The sequence below is a fragment of the Ammospiza caudacuta genome, chromosome 5 (assembly GCF_027887145.1).
Source record: "Ammospiza caudacuta isolate bAmmCau1 chromosome 5, bAmmCau1.pri, whole genome shotgun sequence".
In the NCBI taxonomy this organism is placed as follows: domain Eukaryota; kingdom Metazoa; phylum Chordata; class Aves; order Passeriformes; family Passerellidae; genus Ammospiza; species Ammospiza caudacuta.
The window spans coordinates 13,481,584-13,501,037 of NC_080597.1; the positions used below are offsets into that span (position 1 = coordinate 13,481,584).

The window sequence follows — 19,454 nt, forward strand, 5'->3', positions numbered from 1 at the left end:
TATGCCTTACTTTGCAGGTTCTAACGAGGCTATATGTGGACTGGTTTCTAGAATTCTTAGACTGGAGAAGGGTCAGAAAGAGGACTTATTTTTGGCTTATTTTGTCAAATCCTTGCTATATCCTTGTCATACCCTTTCTGCTATTCCTAAGAGGATGATCCTTTTAATCTCTTTTTCTTCTTAAACTCTGAGCATCACACGATCACAGAAATTAGCCACAGCAAATGATTTCTAATAATACATACATTTCCTTCTTTTAATTATTAGTCAGTTTTTGGAAGTCATTAACTCAGGTAAGTCCAGAGAATCATCAGGCTCTGCCCAGAGACTGCCAACTTCTATGTAACACAGAAGAAAAAGAAAAGCATCAAGCTACCAAGAAGCACTGCTTCTTGAAAACAACAAATCATGTTTCAGAAATATGTGATACTTACTGGACTTGATTTGTGCACTCAGGGTACAGTGTGTGGCTCAAAGTGCAAGTTTTTCCAAGGGGTATGAATCCTATAGGAATCTTACTGAAGGCAGCCTGGACACATAAGGAGAATAAATTAACATTTGCATGAAGCTTCCTGTGTGGAGATCACAGCTGTGTCTGGCATCACCCCTTTGGCAGTGAGCACCAGGCACTTCCTCACACAATGACTCAGAACATGGCACCCAAATCTGTGAAGCCACCACTGCCAACTGGGTACAAAGGAGCTCTCTGTAATCATTAAGAGCATTGTTACATGCATTTTGGCAGCCACATCCCAACTAATGCACGGATTCTGTCAGCAATCTGCTATCTTCCTTAATACTGATGGAGCCATCACAGGCTCTGAATCCCATTTACCACAGCAGAAATCCCCCTCTGACAGAGTAACCTTGCACAGCAAAGAGATTTTCACACTTAAGGAAAGGAAATTAATTGATTCCTCTGCCATCCAAATCATGAAGCAGCAGAAGGTCTAATTTTTGGAAGTCACTGACCATATTATTTTTTTCTACAGCTGTTCAGGAAAAGGGCTTGTTGAAGGAGCAGGTTATTACCCTGTACCTCATCTCAAATCTTGCTTTTTGAAGCATATCAGCAAAGCAGTGTAAACTACCCCATAGCCCAGTGCACCATGCCTGTCCTGGGGGATGCTGCCAGCCACACCAGGACACAGCCAATCTGCAGCCACCTGGGAATTTCCCTCTCACTGCACACCCAAGCCCTCTGCCCTGCTGTGTCTGTGTCACCTGCAGGGTCTAACACTCTCAAACACCCTGCTCTCATTTTCTTCAGCACTGCTCTGCAGTGTGCAGATGAAAGGCTGTCTGCAGCTCCTGCAGTGAAGCTCTGCTCCCCTGGCTGCCAGGAACAGCTTCTGGAATCCCCTGCACAGGCTCTCATGCAGGCAACAGTGGTGTGACACTCCCAAGGGAAAAGGGAAGCAGGGCACAGAGAGAGGGAGCTCGAGAGCAGATCTCTGCTCCTAGGACACAGTGACACAAAGGACAAGAATTCCTTGGCCAAAAACATGAAGTGACACAGTGGCAATGCTACAATGCAGTATTCCACCCCTAATTGTGCTGGATGCAGAATTCCCTACACTACTGCAAAATGATCCAAGCTGCATCAAGATAAGAAGCCAAAAAATAAAGAGAAAGTAGCCAGTAAAACCTCTAAACTTTGCTTCCACTATTGTCAGATTATAAAAGTCTCAGGATCCAACTATAATAATATTAGATTTAAAACAATGATGCACCAGAATTGATATAACTAGCCTTCCTTTAAAAATATTGACTTGGTTGCAGAGTCCCCCTTGTCACATTCAGACAAAGCAAATGTCTAAACAGATATAATTCTAGCTGCCAAGGGTATCATCATAATCTTGTCTGGATTGTTTAATTGAGTTTTAGCCAGCTCCTGCCAGAAGGTTTTGGGAACAATGATTCCCTCCTTTCTTCAATAACACTGTCCTCCCACTTGAAAAAGAAAAATCTCTCTCATTTCCATTCAGAGTGATCCACCTTGAGAGGTTAAAATTTGCTTAGTACAGCCATCTGCATAGGAAGGTATGCACTGCTTGAAGAAACAGCAAAGCAATCCCAAAGCAGTAGGAGTGTGACCATAACTGAATTCAGTTTCAAACCTGTACAAACACAAGAAAAACATGTATTTCTGCCCAATGCTTCTGCCAAACAAAGTGGCATGCACAGCTGGTCCATGGGTCTTTGAAAATTGAGCATTTGGCTTCTCCACAATCCCTGCTCTGACGCTGGAAACTTCCCAAAGCCATGGCTTGGGAGTCACTGCACTCCTTCAGAAAGGGAACAAAGAACAGCAGGCAGCATTGCAGGACAGCAGCCCAGCTGGATGGCTGCACAGAAAGCTGGCTCCAGAGTAGTAAGCAAAGTATTTGCTGGAGGCAGCTGAGGCCAAGAGACCACAGTGGATGCACAAGACACTCCAAGAAATAAACACAGTTTTTAACATGACACCTTCTCACCTCATCTGCTCTACGGAGAAGTCCAGTTATGACCTGAAAAACATGGGAAATGCTCTAAGAATTTTATTTTTCAGTTACTGTAAGAATAGATTAAATTCTTAACCACATTTAATCTTTGACATTTAAGGAGCAGCTACCCTTTTATGGAAGTTGCTACAGTTGTTTACATGGGAAAGGAGGAATGTTCAGCCTGCAAACATGTTGGAAACAGCAGGTTTATGAGTGTGCCTGAGTACATGCTGGTACCACAACCAATGCCAGTGTAAATGTTTTAACACTGAATAATGCTCTGCATAATGCAAAACCAGCACTGATCAGTGCAATTAACACAAGGCCAGAATGACCTACAGATGTATTCTGATCTCTTTCTCTTAAGGTCACTGTATTTATTAAGACATTGTCTTATGAAATAATTAGTTAGAAATCAGGAACTGCTTGAATAAAATACAGTCTTGAAAAAGACAGTATCCCCCAGTTCTGCTCCAGTCATTAATCATCTTGACAATAGGCATTTATTAAATACATTCCAAGCTTTGTTATCATTCCCACATAACTTTTAAATTATCTGATTCCCACTTAGGAAAATATGCATTCCTCCTGGGGAGTTTATAGAGAGGAAGGAACTTTGAAAATCAAACCACTACAACTACATCACACAGAAAGAAAAAGTTAGAATAATGTCCCTCCAAAGAGTTTGCTTATTCCAGAATAAAGCTCTGGAAGATAGCTACGTCAAACACTCTTTTTGTCCCCCCTCCCATCATCTCTTAAGACTAATACCAAGCAGAGTATTCTGTCCCCAGAATATTAGAACATTTACTAAAAACACAGATTCTAAACTGGACAGATCTCTAGGAACAGTTATTATGATGCTGCTACATTGCACAGACTGAATCTTCTTGCCCTCAGCCCAACCATGATTCTCAACAAACCAGGCTCCTGCAGTACCTCTTGGACTGTGCCATCTCCTCCTGCAACAATGATCAGATCTGTGTTTTCCATTATTTCCAGAAGCTGTTTTGCTTGTCCCTCGTAATCAGTCTGAAGAAACAGAGATCCAAACATGAGCACTCAAATGACTATTTTTAGTCTATCTCTTTCATAGAAATAAGAATAATCTATCCATTTGGTTAATAGTTATTTTTATATAGGCACACAGTACTGTATATTACTTATATTCAGGGTTTTTTTCAACTTATAAAACCAGATTGATGCATAATACAATATGTGCAAGTAAACACACACACAGACAGAGGTTAAATGACATATCAGAGCAAATCTTACTCAATAGATCTAGAATACCACAGTAACCATCTTATTTCCAGGTAATATTACATTGGCTCCTGGATTTGTTTCAATCACTTGCAGAAAAACTCCCACTATCTTTTACAGCCAAAGTGCTCAAGTGCATCTCCTGAAACACAGCATCAACTACACAAAAGGCCACTGCCTGACAGCCACTGACAATGGATTTAGCAGTGAAGAGTACTGACTTTTTAAACCATTAAAACTGTTTTCTGAAAAATTCATGTCTTTTACAGAGTCATCTCAGCCTCACTTCCTTGCCCAGCCCTGTTCTGCCAACTTGTTGAGTCTAACACTACCAAGCATCAGTTTTAAGTCTTGCAAAATGATTTCTTCTCTTAGGGTGGGACTAGGTACATTTAATGATCAGAGAAAGGGATTAATAAAAAGAGCATTTTAATACTAAACCTTTTGGAAAAGATTCATATCAGAGTACCCTGCTGTTAGGACACACTGACTATTAAGCAATCCACATAATCACAGCCTCAAAAAAACTGCAGAAAGAGCAGAATCCCTTCAATGTTTCCTTGCTCTTCTCTTTCCAAAGGAAACCTGTTTGTTAACTCACACCATTTAGAGCTCAGTGCTCTGCTTTCGTGGTGGGAATGTTGAATTATTTGGAGAGACACAGAAATAATTTGAGTGTAAAGATAAAAGGTTATTTTTAATTAATCTGAACAGTTCAACTGGATGTCAAAATTCCTCACTTTTCAATTCTTCAAGTTCAGGCAGAAATGACAAATTCAACAGCAATGGGCATGCACCACTAGCCAGCACTCAAATATTTAAAGAGTTTTTTCTCAAACATGAATTATAGAAAGGCTGCTTGAGACAGACAAACAAGCATATGTACTGCTTTAGCTGAAAATTAAAATCTCACTACACTGTTTGAAAATCAACTGTGAATTAAAAAGATTAGGTATCTGTCTAATATCTCAGTGTTTACTTCTTCCTATAAGATGTCTACAGGACAACTGAGAATTTCAAATGCATACAGGTTTGAATTTCAATACTTCAAGAGGAGAAAGAAGAGTCAATATTTCCACAGCAGCAGGACCTATCAGTTCTTACCTTAACAATAGTTACATCCAAGCCAGATAAGTGCAAGATTGGTGCAGCATTCTTTTCAAAAAGGGTCCCAGCTTTGCTAGAAATAACAGAGTAAAAACTGTTTAATGATGCCTGTGGCTGAAAAAAAATTAAAAAGGAAAGAAACAAATGAATAGCAAGAAGAAATCTACTTAAAACCAAGCATTCAATCTCCACAATCAGTCACTCAACCTGACAGTGAGGAAAGATGAGATTTCATGTGGTTCAAATGCATTACATTTCTAGTCTCATATCTCAGATGTCAGGGTTTTGTTGCAGTGTTAATAAGTGCACAAGATGCTATCTAACTTTTGCCAAAAATAATTTTAAAAACCCATTAAAACACATTAATATCACCAGAAAGAAATTTATTAGAAAATTAATGACTTACAAAGCACTAGCCTTTAGGACCACAAAGAAGCCCATATAGGCTTTAAAAAGTATTTTAAAATCCTGATTATTTATTACTACATATTATTAAACAAGGTTAGAAGCAAAATTCTGTCCTTTTTTGTGGCAGGACTGATAATTTTATGCCTGTCGTTGCAACACAAAATAATTATATCACTAACTATAAATTGTTTGCAAGTAGAAACATGAGACTTGGTTAATACTATGCATTTTCCAGACTCAAAAGCATGTGTCTGAGGACTTTCACATCAGCTATAATATTCCCCTTATATTGGTAGTAACAACTCTCTGCCCCTCCACAAAATGCAACTATTCCAAAGTTTATTTGATCAGCAGAAACAGACACCCATCAGACCCAAGATGATGTTTTTTTTTTTGCTAATGAGCACATAAAAATAGCAGCCCAGCTCTTCCAGGAGTCCTGCTCCAAGCTCATATTTAGCCTCTCAGTTTGTGGGCACATCCCTTTCAAGGGCAGGTTCCCACAGAAGTAAGATCACTTCTTGCCAGCTTCAAGACTTGAAGCAATCAAGGTCATCTCTTACTTCTATAGTTTTTGAGGATGGAAATATATCAAATGCAAAAGTTTGGAAGGAATACAAAGGAATTCTACATACGAGGGAATGACAAAGGCCGAAAGACAGAATTAAAGAAAAAAATTAAATATATATATATATATGTTTAGAAATCATTCTTCCATCTCAAGCAATTAATTCTATTTCTCATCCCAGTATTTCTGGTGAAATAAAGTTTGGCATAGTTACATAGCACCAGCTTGGCATCAGAGGGAGGCAAAAATGAGCTCAAAAATCTGGCTGGCTTTTATAGTGGATAGCAGAGTAAAAATGCAGAGAGAGTGCTTCAAATGAGAGTGCTGGGAAGGGGGAATTTTACCCTTTGCAAGCTGCTGGGTTGAGCAAGACTGTTGCTTTCTTCAATGGCATAGTGGCAGGCATCAGCTGGTTGCCAAAAGCCTAAGGAAGAGAAAAAGAGCAGGGCTCAGTTTATCTTTTAAGCACACTGCTAAAACAGCTCAAAATAATGCATCTCTACAAATGTCAATGGGCTTTCAAGCCTCATGACATTCAAATGACTTCCACCTTCAGCCATTGTACAGGTCTCTTATTCAAAGACCCACACTCTCAGCAGCAGCTCACATCACTGTCATAAGTACTCTTTAGCTCATTTTTACAATTCCACCACCATTTCGTTCTTGTCAACCTCTGGTTTTCTGCAATGGGCAGAAATCCAGGGAGCTCTCCTTGACTCCAAGGTTACTGGATTTTCTCTCCTTATGTAATTCTCATACACCTCCCTGCCACCTTCTTTCTGCATTCTTTCCAGCTTCTGAACTTTACATCCTCTATCTCTTCTACTCATTTCAGTATTTTCTATGCTTCAGTTTTTGAAGACAGGAAAGATAATTACAAGAGAATCTGCCTTGACCTATAAGCAAGTCCACTGTTTCTTAAACTTTTTTAAGCTAATCTCTCTCTATAAAAACCATTAAATTCCTCCTCAACTTTTAATCCAATTCTGAAGAGGCATCTCAATTTTAAATTCTTTGAGAGTTTCTCCACAAAGCCTCTTGCACTTTGGACCTATTTCCAAAGCTGTTTAGCACAGGCAAGGAAATGCAAGACTTCCACACGTTCTATCCTGCTCTATAAACTTCTAGAAGGTCACTTAGAGGCATCCTCACACCAAATCCAACTAGACTTGAACACAAGGAATACAAGGTATCCAGCAATACCATCCAGAAGCCCCACAAAGAGCAGGAATCAAAGATTACCATGCTGAACATGGCCCAGAGAACTGCTCCTGGCTTTTTTTCCCTTTCCCTAGGAAGTTAACCCCTAGCAGGAATTTTTATATTGAAGGAGGTGATACTGTACACAAAACCCAGTACATTTTAGTGGCTGTTAGCTATTTAAACTCATTATTAATTCCACTTGCAAACTTTGCTCAGGAAACTGTTGGCACCTTACTACAGGGGTTCCATACCATTGTCTCCTCACAGCAAAAGTTCCATACCTTCTTGGTGTTTCTCGTGGGCAGCTCCTCAGAGCTCTGACTCTTCCTTCTCCCCCAGCCACCCCACTCTTTTATAGCACTCTTCTTCTCATTGCTTACAGCTGTGGCCTGCTCCTAATCTTTGATAATTGGCCCAGCTGCAACTCCTTAGGGGTAAGATTACTTTCTACACTATCTTTATTTTCTTACATTCTATCCCCCTCCAGGAAACCTCAATTTAAAGAAGGGTACAGCTGGCTGTGCCGCTTAAACATCCAAATGTCTTCTTCAGGAGAGAAAAAGCATAAGAGAAGTTGCTGAGAGTAAAGAAATCTTCAAAGAAAGTGAAACAAATCAATAGCTCTTAAGCTTTACTCAAAGATCAGCTGGAAAACAGACCAACTTATATTGCAGTTGTTGGGTGGGAATTGGGGAATAGGGGCCCTCTAGTGTGCTACAGCTGTTAGAAACAACTAATTATTTGCTTAGGGGGCACAAAATAATGTATTTGCATGCTCCAAACAATCTAGCAAGGCTCTAAACAACCCAACAAGGCTCATAAAGATTTTATTAGTAATGACATAATTGCTTCGTTATGTAATATACTCAGACATTTATGCTACATACAGGGGCATTTCTAAAGCAAATGCTGATTTCTAAGACAGGAAATAAAAAAATAATGCAATATTCTAGAAGTCTTTCAGAGCAGAACATAAGTAAAGACAACTTATAGTCATACTATAAAAATGGTTATTAAATATATATATATGAAGGTATAATTTAGGTAAGTCAGTGCCTTTTTCACTTTCTGGTCACAAGCACACTTCCAGGTATTACATTTCTGGACTTTTAAAATGTCAACCACTATTCTACAACTTGGAAAATTCCTTTATACAAAGCTTTTATAGTGCTTTATGAACACCAGCAAAGGAACTACATTCTTTTACAGAAAACTATCCTTGAGTGAATTGTTTGCCAGCTAAACAGCACCTCTTTACACACGCCCAGAGTTCAGCAACAGCAAGGTCAACCAGCAAGACTGATCTGCCAAGGAAGACCAAGTCAGCTAACACTGACTTATCCCAGAGACAGAGGTGTAAAATGTTAAAAATATCATAAATGGGTTCTTCATCACAGAATCTTTCCATAATCATTTGCTACACCAAGGCTGCATCATAAACTGGTATTTAAATTCAGACACACGTGGCAGAACCTTTGCATGAAATACTGCTGTCATGGATTCTCTCTCAGGAAGGCAGCTACCTCATCAATTTGATAATGTAACAGGCTTAAAAACCTAAAAATCCAGTGTAAAAATAGTAAGAACTTCACACACACTTCATTCAAACGAAACCTTTTCTTTGGTGAGTTTGTCTCTATTTTTTTCCCAATACTTATAATATAGCACTATAAAAGCAAGTAGCATTTTACAAACAAGTTTAGATTGTTGTTATTCTGAAGAATACCAGACACTTAATGCCTTAATGCAGTACTGCTGTGTGTTTTCAAGCACTATTTGGCAATGACACGTCAGTGAGAATGGAAATTGCAGCAAGAATTGATTACTAGGCTTTCTGGTTCATTCCTTTCTAATGCAGGAGTCTTCTGCAGGACATTTTCTCAGGCTTTAACCACTAAAATTGCAGGAAGCTCTACTGACAGTGCTTTTGTATTTTCATTTCTAAGAATAAGCCATAATGGAATAGAAGCTGTCACTTAATAACTGGATTTAAGAAATGGGAAATTCAGGATTTCCACAACTGAACTATCTGCTGGTACCTGTCTTCTCCTTAGCACTTACACCTTTTTGACAACACACACAAACCACTTAATCAACTCCTTTGAGAAAAATTGGTTTAATTTGGTCAGCATGCTTCCAATACTGAGGTACTAACGGTCATTTTTTGTCATATTAAAAAAACTTCTATCACTTTGTTATTATGTAGTAAAAATGAATAGTGAAAACATAAAGACTCTGAAATTACAAGTATGGTTTATGAAAGCAGTATTTTCAAGGAAAGATTTTCCTTGTTTTTTCATGAGCAGTGAGTTCCCTTATATAAATTCTGGCATGAAGATCCATTGCACAAGACAAGTTGCTGTGAAAATCTTTCAACAGCAGACAGGCTAAAATTGGGATAATTCAGGTGCACAACACTTCTTTACTGAGAAAAATAATTTTCACCATTCTACTCAGGCCCCAGTACACAGCAATGATGGGAGCAGTGTTATACTTTCCAAAATGTCAAAGACCTGTCATGAAGAGGCAGGTTTAGAATAAACTTTATTTGTGGGAGGTAAAAACTCTTTAAATCCTTCAGAAGTGATGTCATCCATGGGCAGCAGCACTTACACCTCCAAGAGACTGCTTATTAAGGACAAGATTTCTTTGTGGGAATATTGCAGTATGGGAGTTTGTGGACTGCAGTTTGCCCATGCAGGCCACAAGCTAAGAAATACAACAGTCAGTACCCTGAGAGAGTAACTCTCCCCCCCAAACAGTGGCTTTCTTGTCACTGATCAGCAACCAGGCTGTCCCCATGCAGTTCCCAGGAGATGGGTCCCAAAAGAGCTGGGTCAGTCAGACATCACAGCTGGCACCCCTGATAAAGTCACCCAGGGTCAAACAGACAAGGGCACTGACACAAAGTGGTTTGTGCTGCTTCTGCCCAGCATCCACCCCTCCTGGTGGGGCTGGGATTTCACTCATCAACAAATCATCTCCCTGCCAGAGGTTTACAGGCACAGAGCAATTGCACATGCAGCAATGGAGGTCTGGGTAGCTCCAGCAGCAATTAAGATCACCCCAAGGATAATGCTGCCCTCCCCTGCAGCAGCAGCCAGGACACACAAGGGGCAGCACCCCTGGGCATCCAGGGAAAGAACACAGATGATGGCAGCATCAGAAGGCTTGTCACGTAGGAAAGGCCCACTGGGAACATCTCAGGAGCCCTGCACAACCAAGATAAGAGGCAGATTTGAATCTAATTTTATTACTTTAAACAGTATTACCTGGGCTTCTTGGCATGCAGCTCTTCGTAGCAGGTTATCACTATCAGGTAAGACAGAAAAGAGAGGGGACATTATGTTGTGTAAGTTTAGAACAATTTGCTCATTTTTAAAATGTAGGTACATACCCTTTTTACACACAGTTTGACAACACTGGAACAGAAAAAACCCCAAAATATTTTAAGGATAAAACATCCCCATTGATGCACATATGCATTTTTTTTTCTGCATGTGCACACAAGCATTATTTCTACAAAAAACAAAGGCAGAAAACAAAGACCAGGATGCCAAGTGTGCTGAGATTATGTAGGCTCTGGCACACTGTGTAACTGTGATTTATTTATTAAATTGCTACATAACTGTACTCCAGAGCTCAGGTGTGGGTTTTTGCTGCCTGGTGTTTACACTAAAGGTACTTACCATTCTGGCAGTGTAGAAGGGTTCTAGAGAGGACATAGGTCTTTGTGCATTACAACTGTGAACTGCCCTTTCCACCAGTTTGCAAGCCAAAAACACATTAATGCAGCACCTCCCACTCACCCACTCACTCACATGCTCATGGGTCTGAGCATGGCCCAAAGCAGTAACTCAGAGAGGTGAAAAACATTCATTGCATTAAGAGAAGGGTAAAAACAAAAGAGAGATGCTCAGTGTTAGATATGTCCCAGATGGTCTGTTCAGAAATATGTTCCTGATTTGTCACTGGCAAGGGTGAGGAATGAAAGTCTATTCCTTCCCCAGCCCCAAAAATGTCCTATTTCCCCTTGCAGACAAAATGCCAAGTACTGTTCTGCTGTGCCCAGTCTTGCCTGTCCTCCAGATACCACTCTCCATCCTCCACTTGTCCTTGCCTAGTACCTGGCCAGACCATATATTTTTGTCTCAAAATATCACATACAAAAAACCCCACTTACAGTCAGCATACCAAAACAAACACTGTACCAACCAAAAGGATTAAAGGCCAACCAGACAAAAGCAGGTGGCTGGGAGAACAGCACACTTCTGCCCCAAAGTGTGGCTCATCAGGCCAAGCCCTGCCATGGAAATGGCAAAGGAGAAGGCAAGGCAAGGCCAAACCCAAGTGCCATCTCTTGGATTCCACTGGTTTACAGTATTTATCTGTCACTGGAACTATACAAGCTGCTCTTTTTGGCATCACCAAGAGATGCTGCAGTGCCATGAAATGAGAAGTAGGGTGACATCAGGTGAGATATAAAATTGGGTTCTGTAAAAATAACTACGCCATAAAAGCCACAGATTTATTCCTGGTAATAATGAAAAGACAAAGGAAGAGTTCAAGCATGGAAAAAGAAAATATGTGAATAATACCTCATCAGGATAACAAGTAACTGGAATGTCTGCAAAAGAATTCCTCAGAGGCATGCTGTCATATTTGCTCCTTAAAACCAAAGGAGTAGATAATTTGTATTAAGCACCTGCAATATCACTTAGAGGAGCAACAGCCTTGGGTTTGATTGCAGTAATATGATGGAAATGCACCAGTTAAAATAATAACTCTGCAAATTCCAGGCTGTGGCCAGCAGTGTCACAGCTAATTCCAGACAATCAACACAGCCTGACAGGCTGAGTCCACACTGTGTCACTGAGGGCACAAGCCCTCACACAGGGACATTGCCACCTCCCTCTGTGACTACGTGTGGCCAAAGCAAAGAGAAAATAATTGCGATTTCAATACAAAAAATTGAAATATTATGGGATATCAAGGAGCCCCCATTATCAAATGATGGCTGCACAGTTGATGTCTTTCAGAATTACTGTCCTAACCTTCTGAACAATCCCCAGCCAAGCCCACGTTATCTGTTTAATTCACATTGATGCTATTTTGTTCACAAGTCAAGCTCTGTCACACTGTCAGCCAGGCTGTTTTCCTGTGCCCCCAGATTTATGCTGCAGTGTTAATTGTCTTGAAAATGAAGTCCAGAAACACTTCCCAAATACAAGCTGAAAATACTGTGTTCTCTTTCTCAACCTCAAAGATCCTCAAAACAACTGTCAAGGATTCTCCTCAGTGAGTTTTACCCATAGAAATTAAGCCTGACAGTTTAGATGTCAACATTTATGCTGATTTTCTCCTGCACTGAAGCACTTAAAGAGACAGAAGAAGCCTACTTTGACACTTACCATTTTGGTGTCAAAGGAAAAGTTTAGATTCTGAGACTAGAGGAATCATTTACCACCCAGCAATTTCCAGGTGATTTGTCTCACTTCTCCAGCAGCACAGCACCCAGAATCCCACACCATCCCAGTCATGCTCACAGTGTTGAATCCCATAATTCAACTGGGATATTTCAAAGTCCTCTGATATTTCAAACCTGTCAAGGATGTCCCAAGTTTGGTTTAAAGATGCCAGGTAATAGGATTTTTTTCATTTCCTTAAAATATTATGTCAACACTTAACTAGATTCAAACTCCAGAAAAAACAGTACAGATGCACTCACAGGGATGCATATTTAAGAACATCAGTCCTCCTTCATCACAGCTGCTGCATTTACTCACCTCACATGGCTCACATAAAGTACCCCAATTGGCCCTGCAAGTCCTCTGCAGGTCATAACAATCACTAGAGCCAGAAAAAATGTGAAAATCAGCTAAAAGAAAACTTCTTAAAACCCTCTGCCTTAGTATGTATTCATTCTCAAAATATGACTGCTCACCAGCTCCCAGAAAACGTGAGACTTTAATAACAAACATAAAATTTTGTTGATTTTTTTGTACTTCATTGTCTACTATCAGGGAGTAACAAAGCTTTTTCAAGAATTCTCAAACATGAGCAGGTGGAGGCAGAGAGAAATTGCTCCACTGCCTTAAAGAATACAAAGAGATTTCTTCTGACTTGCAACATATCCACAGCAAACTAAAAATCAATTTTTACTTCACGTTTCCCCCAAGGCCTTATCTACAGCATTTGGCCTTAAAGCCAAACAGACAAGCAGTGTTGCATCTGCTGGCAAACTCAGGGCTGTCTTCCTGCTGTGAGAATTAAGCATCACACAGCTTACAGCTGGGCCAACTTGCTTAAGCAGTAAAAAATTGGGAAACGGAGAGGAACAAACAGTGGTGGCAGGGCATGGAAGAAAGAGACTGTCCTAGGCTGAACCCAGAGCCAGAACATTCCCAGCACAGCCTCAAGGCCAGAGCCACAGCAGCACAGACTGTGCAGACCAGAGCACCCCACCAAAGGATGGCACCAACACAGAAGGGACACAGAGTGACTGTGCAGAGCACACAAAGCTCTGAGAACACAACATCTGTAGGACCTGCTCTGATTTCCCTGCAACATCCCTAGGGCAGGACAGCTGCCCACTGCTCCTGTGCTGAACATTTTCAGCTGGAATAGGGCATTGAAACTCTTACACATGAGCACAAGATGCACACAATTTAGTGTGGATGCTGCTCAAGATGAGGCTGAGTTCTGTGCCCAAGAGCCAGCAGAAGCCAGGGTGGAAGGACAGCTCCCATGGTGAAAGTCACTCAGGGCAGCAATGGATGCAACAAGGAGAGGACAACAAAGTTGAATTGAAGCTGTGTGAGGCTCTCAGCTGCAGCAAGGGTCTGTCTTGCATCCAACCAAAGCAACTCTCCTAAAAGTGATCACACTAAAAATGTAAAAAGAAACTCAGGATCTCATTCCAAAATGGGTTATCAGCATTAAATCTAAGACTATTAAATATCCTCAAATATGAACAAGTCTAAAATCTAAAAGTTTAGTGTCTGCACCAGTTTTGTGACGGGAAACTTGACCAAAGCTGTGCACACAGGATCAGTCCTCAGGAGCTATATCAGAACTCCTGAAAAAGATTTTATCTTAGCAGAGAGCTTTTTTGGCTGCTTCTAATACAGCAAGAGCACAGAATCCTCTTTACTGGGTATTAGAGTTTACTTCCATCTTGGCCTTGGAAGGGCATGAAAGACAAATCTTAGGTTTCATCAACTTTACCTAAGACTCAGAATTTATACTGTTTTTTTGACAAAATTTGGATGAAATAAAGTCAGCTACTCAGGAAGTATATGCAGAAAGGTGACAAAGTGAGTTATCAGCTGGCAAACACACAGAGACTAACATTCAAATTGTAGATAACAGCACCACTCAGAATTACTGGCAGGCAGTCAAAGGCTCAGGTGCTTTGCCAGCATTTTCTACTGAGAATGTCAATACTTTAATATATACAGAGTAAAACTAAGTATGTGATGAGTGCACTGCCTCAGCAGAATATCCAGGGTCTCCATCCTGCCATGGTGATGATCACTTCTGCAGTGACATCACTGTAACAGTCTGGTCAAACCTGACAATCAGTTCAGCTGATGTCCATCATGCAGAGATTTCATTTCTGCTGATTTGCCAGAGCTGGTAACTCTCTGCATCCCCTGGGGATACAAAGAACAGCTGCAGCTCAGTTCAGGAAAGGTGACCCAGGACATAAAGTTGAGAAGGGATTCCAAACTTAGTGAAAACTTTAAAACAATAAAATATTAAAGATTTAGAACAATCAAATGGTACAATCTTTATTTGTAATCACCCTCACCTGTCTATGTTAAGCAGAAGTATGTTACTGTTTACGAGCAGACATCTGATAATCTGTGCACCCTGCAAGCTTTGATCTAGGATAGTAAATTAAGTGTCCCTTGTACCTGTATCATATGCTACAGATTAAAATGAACTTAATATAAAAATTTATGCAATCCAGACAACCTCATATGTAGCAACACTGAGTTATCCTCCTACTTGTCAGATAGCACAAGTGTTTGCTATCCCAAATGCAAGACAATGGATCTTTAAAGCATATTCTTTTATGAGAACAAAGGAATTTTAAGATGCATTATGGTTTTGCAAGAACGGCAATGGGCTTCTAGTTAACAGTAGTTCAACCAGACATAACTCCTATCATTTGACACATGAAAAACCTTTGCCACCTCCTGACTGACACCTCTGTGAAGAGGTACCTTCTGCACTATCACAGGCTCAGAAGGGCTGAATAACTCATGGCAGAGGGGGGGAAAGCACAAGGTTTCCTACTTTAATTCTTCCTGCTCATCCAAAACTCCTTACTTGAAATCAGTCAGTATTTGAACCAGCACCCCTCAAAGTGAAAGGCTAACACACTGATCCAGAAACTAAACACTGCAGGAAGAAAGTGCCAGGACAAAGCAGCTCCTCAGCCTTTACGGTTATTGCCATCCACAACCTTCAGACCAGCTCAGTGATGATCCATCACATTCCAGTGCCTCCCTTCCCTTCACACCCCAGGGAGCACAGGGCACCCACACCAGGCTCCACAGCACAGACTTCAGGGTGTGCAAGGGGAGCTCCCACATCCATTTCTAGGCAGGGAAGAGGCACTGGGAACAAGGCTGGAAAAGGTAACACTGTTCTTGTCCATACAGCATCCTCCAAAGTCTTAAGGAAGGATTTCAGAGCTCTTCTGTCCCTGTGAGCTGGGAGAGACTGACTAGAGAAGAGCTGCTATTTATCTGCAGGACAGATTGATATTTGCAATAGCTCCACTTACTGCAGGCATCATGGCTGCTGCACCCAAAAGGAGGAGGAACCTTGAGAAGTCAAAACACCAAATCACCTTCTCCTTGCAAGAGAAATATTTTGGAAAACCCGCAAGGACAGAAAGAGGGATGCAGGATGGCAAACAAAAAATTTCTTTGGCTGTAAATAAATGACCAACATCAGCTATTTCCAGAAGTCAGAGGCCAATCTGAGCCAATGCTGTGCTAAAGCAAGGCCCTTCATCAGGAACTTGTGATGCCAGAAACCAAAGCACAAGACCTCCCTACACTTTAAATGTGTTCTCAAAGGGCAAATATGAGTCTAGTCAGGAATGGCTCATGCACAGCAACTGAGGCTCTGATGTGGATAACAAGAAGCCTCAGGGCCAGCCCAGCCCCTACAGATCCCTCATTAACCTCTCCCTCTCCCAGTGCTGTCTGTGGCCATCTGGGCATGGGACAAAAGGCACCTCCCCGCTCCCCAGCACAACTGGGACACAGAAACTGGGAACAGGGAGTGTACCAAAACACACCAAAGCCATCCCCACAAGCTGCAGAGAGGCATCCTGGCCTACTCCCTGCTGCCCACCTGCCACAGGGTAAGGTCCTCACCTCAGAGAGCATCACAAAGGGCTCTTGAGACCACCTATGAACTCTTCTTTACACTCTTGCCATCAGCTCTTGTCATTCCTTGTTTTTCTCTAACCTGGATTAAACAGCTCTCTGCAGGGAATGACCCAGAAACTGCTAAGCAGTTGTCAGTGTTCCCAAACAGTGTTTAAAACTGTGAAAGCAGTAGCTATGGCCTGCATCAAAGTCTCACTGAGCTGTCTGTCATCACAGGATTTCCTACCTTGCATTTCCAGTGCCTCCTAAGGAAATGCTGTATTTTCCTTTACAGACAACACGGAGATTGGAGAATGGGATATGTAAAATTTTTCTGCCCCCAGTAAAATTTCTGGGTTAAAGCACCATGCCTACACTTGGGACAAACAACCTGCTCACACTGAAATTTAGATACCAAAGATTCCCTTTTTTTTTGTTTGCCTTTCATATTTTCCTCCTTATTCCCCACCACGTCACCTGTGGCACACTCCACATTCTCTGTGACCCAAACACAATTTCACTGCTACCACACAAGAAATCAGAGTACATCTGAAACCACAGCACACAGGCACAGGAACTCCCAGACACAACAGATACAAGGAGGACACGGAGCCTCAGTGCTTCAGGTAGGAAGCAGGCAATTAAAGCAGATGTACCAGGCAAAACAAAGGCTGATTTAATGCTAAAGTCGCTAAGTAAAAGGATGTGAAGAGAGTATAAAAACAACATAAACAGATTTATTTTCCTAACTTTTCCACAGAGGCTTTGGCAGCATTGCAATGCAAGCAGAAAAGAGCATTGTTAAAAACCTGAGTAAACAATTAAAAATCATTAAGACAGTGACAATAAGCAGCAAAACCAAAAGTAACAGCTTTTAAAAATAATTTGGCTACACCTCCTTTTCAATCAAACGCATTACCCATAATCTTGAAGGACAAGGATTAAAAGATAAATATCAGGTGTGAAAAATGCATGTATTTTATGATTGGCTTTTTTGCAAATATTAAAATGAATATTATATGGGTTGTGTTAGAAAGTAACACTGTATTAATTCTCTTAAGTAGTGTGTTAAGTTAGTTTAATAGTTTTGGATTATTAAAAAAGTTAAAATAGAAACTATGCTATGTAGGATACTTTTTTTAAAGAAAGGACTTGCAGCAAGGTAGCAGCCACAGGACACCTGAATCTTTCAGAGAAAAAGAATTTATTGTTCTCTTATCAGAAGAAATTAACTTCTTCCTGCCTCAAAGGTGCTGTTAGGATTCAGAGGAAGAAGTTGACGATGACCAGACAGAATCCTGTGTTTGAATGGAATTTATGCATCATGTATGAGGTGTATGAATATGCAACAGGCTGTTGTTTTTAAGGGTTAATCCTCTGTTAACGTGTGTCGTTTTTCGGGCTTGTGCTGCCCAGAAAAAGGTATCCGGACGTCCATAACTCTTTGTTTCTATTGTCTCATATTGTCCTAATTCAATTTGTCCAAATTATTATTACTCTAATTGTATTACTATTTTTATAACCATTTTATTACTATTGAACTTTTACAATTTTAAAAACAAGTGATTGGCGTTTTTCACATCAGGGACATTTACTCCCCAGGTAAGCAGTGGCAATGGCCCCACCAGGTATAACTTATGGGGAGAAGCAGCTGCCAGGCTTCTCCCAAGCCGGGTGGGCGACAGCAGCAAGGACCGCACCGGGGGTGGGGACAGCACAAGGCTGCCGGTGCCAGGGCTCAGGAAGAACTCTTTTTGTATCCTGTAGGGACTCTTTTTGTACCCTGTAGCCAGGGACTGCAGCAAACAGGAGCAGGGAAAGCCCAGAGGCACAGGACAGCTCGCTGGGATGGGCCACGCTCAGCACACCCTGCAGGCCTGGCTCCAGTCATCCCTACAGCACAGACTCAAAGCCAGCTGAAGGCACACGTGTGGCTCACGACAATCTTTTTTAGGTTAGACGACAGAAAACCTTCTCCTCTCCAAGAGACCCCAACACCGCTCATACCAACCAGACATCCCCACATCCCCTCAGTTTAAAGCTCCCGCCTGAACCCGCCCCAGTCCTGCAACGCGGCCGGCGTGGGCAGGCAGGAAAGGCACCGAGCCCTGCCAGGGAGATCCATCCCCTCCTGTTCGTCCATGCAGGACGGAGATCCATCCCCTCCTGCTCCTCCATCCATCCAGAGGGAGATCCATCCCCTCCGCCTGCCGCGGCCCTCCGAGAGCCGACCCCCATTTTAGCCGCTCCCCCTCCCTCCATCTCTCCCTTCCTCCCTCCATCTCTCCCTCCCGCCTCCAGCCCAGCCGGCATTACCAGTGTTTTCCATAGAGCCAGTGTCCGCCCCAGCCCAGCAGGCAGGCTCCGAACGTGGATTTCTTCCAGTGGTTCCTGAGGGCCGCCAGCACTTTCGCCATGGTGCCCCGCCGCGCCGGGGGCCGCTGCCGTGCCCGGCCCGGCTCGGCTGGAAACGGCTCCCGCGGCCCCGGCGTTCCGCGCACGCAGCCGGCCGCGCGTCACCGAAACAAACAAACGAAAAAACGAATTTTAAAAAAACCCGCGAATCCCAAGGAAAAGAGTTTTTACTCTTCCCAGAGTCCTGGCGCTCGCTGCCCCGCTCTAGCCCCCCAGAGGACCTGTTGCCATAGGTTCTTGGCTGCTGGCGCTGTCGCTGCCGGGAGCGCGGGCAGATGGAGATGGAGCGTGGCGGGGGACAGAAGTGAACGGGTCTTTTTTCCACATTGTTACAAATAAGAAGCTTGACCAATATTCAAACAGCAGTCAATTTATTAGTTAATATGGTAAAGTATGAGCAATACAGCGCTGGGTACAGTGGGGGAAGTTTTCCCTCCAACTGCACACTGATAGATGAGGCTTACAGGTATTTACAGGGGTACTCATCAGCTTTCTCAGCAGTTTCTATTCCCAATTTTTACTCATCAGCAGTTTCTATTCCCAGTTTTTATGTCACAATTCTATACACTATTGTGATTTAGTTTTTCTCAGGATGTATCCCAGGTGGTGGTG

At 41.9% G+C, this 19,454-nt stretch overlaps 1 protein-coding gene across 1 annotated transcript in view; it reads right to left on the reverse strand.

Annotated features, from left to right (window-relative positions):
• AGK (acylglycerol kinase) overlaps positions 1–18,902 on the reverse strand; it is a 36,401-nt gene extending 17,499 nt beyond the window's left edge. The window contains exons 1-7 of the mRNA XM_058805007.1: positions 18,744–18,902; positions 10,308–10,347; positions 6,177–6,256; positions 4,854–4,929; positions 3,426–3,518; positions 2,478–2,510; positions 435–529 (exon numbers count right to left, since the gene is read on the reverse strand). Of these exons, the coding sequence (XP_058660990.1) occupies positions 435–529; positions 2,478–2,510; positions 3,426–3,518; positions 4,854–4,929; positions 6,177–6,256; positions 10,308–10,347; positions 18,744–18,844 (518 nt within the window). The 5' untranslated portion in view covers positions 18,845–18,902. The remainder of the gene's footprint in view (positions 1–434; positions 530–2,477; positions 2,511–3,425; positions 3,519–4,853; positions 4,930–6,176; positions 6,257–10,307; positions 10,348–18,743) is intronic.
• Positions 18,903–19,454: the final 552 nt, after the last annotated feature.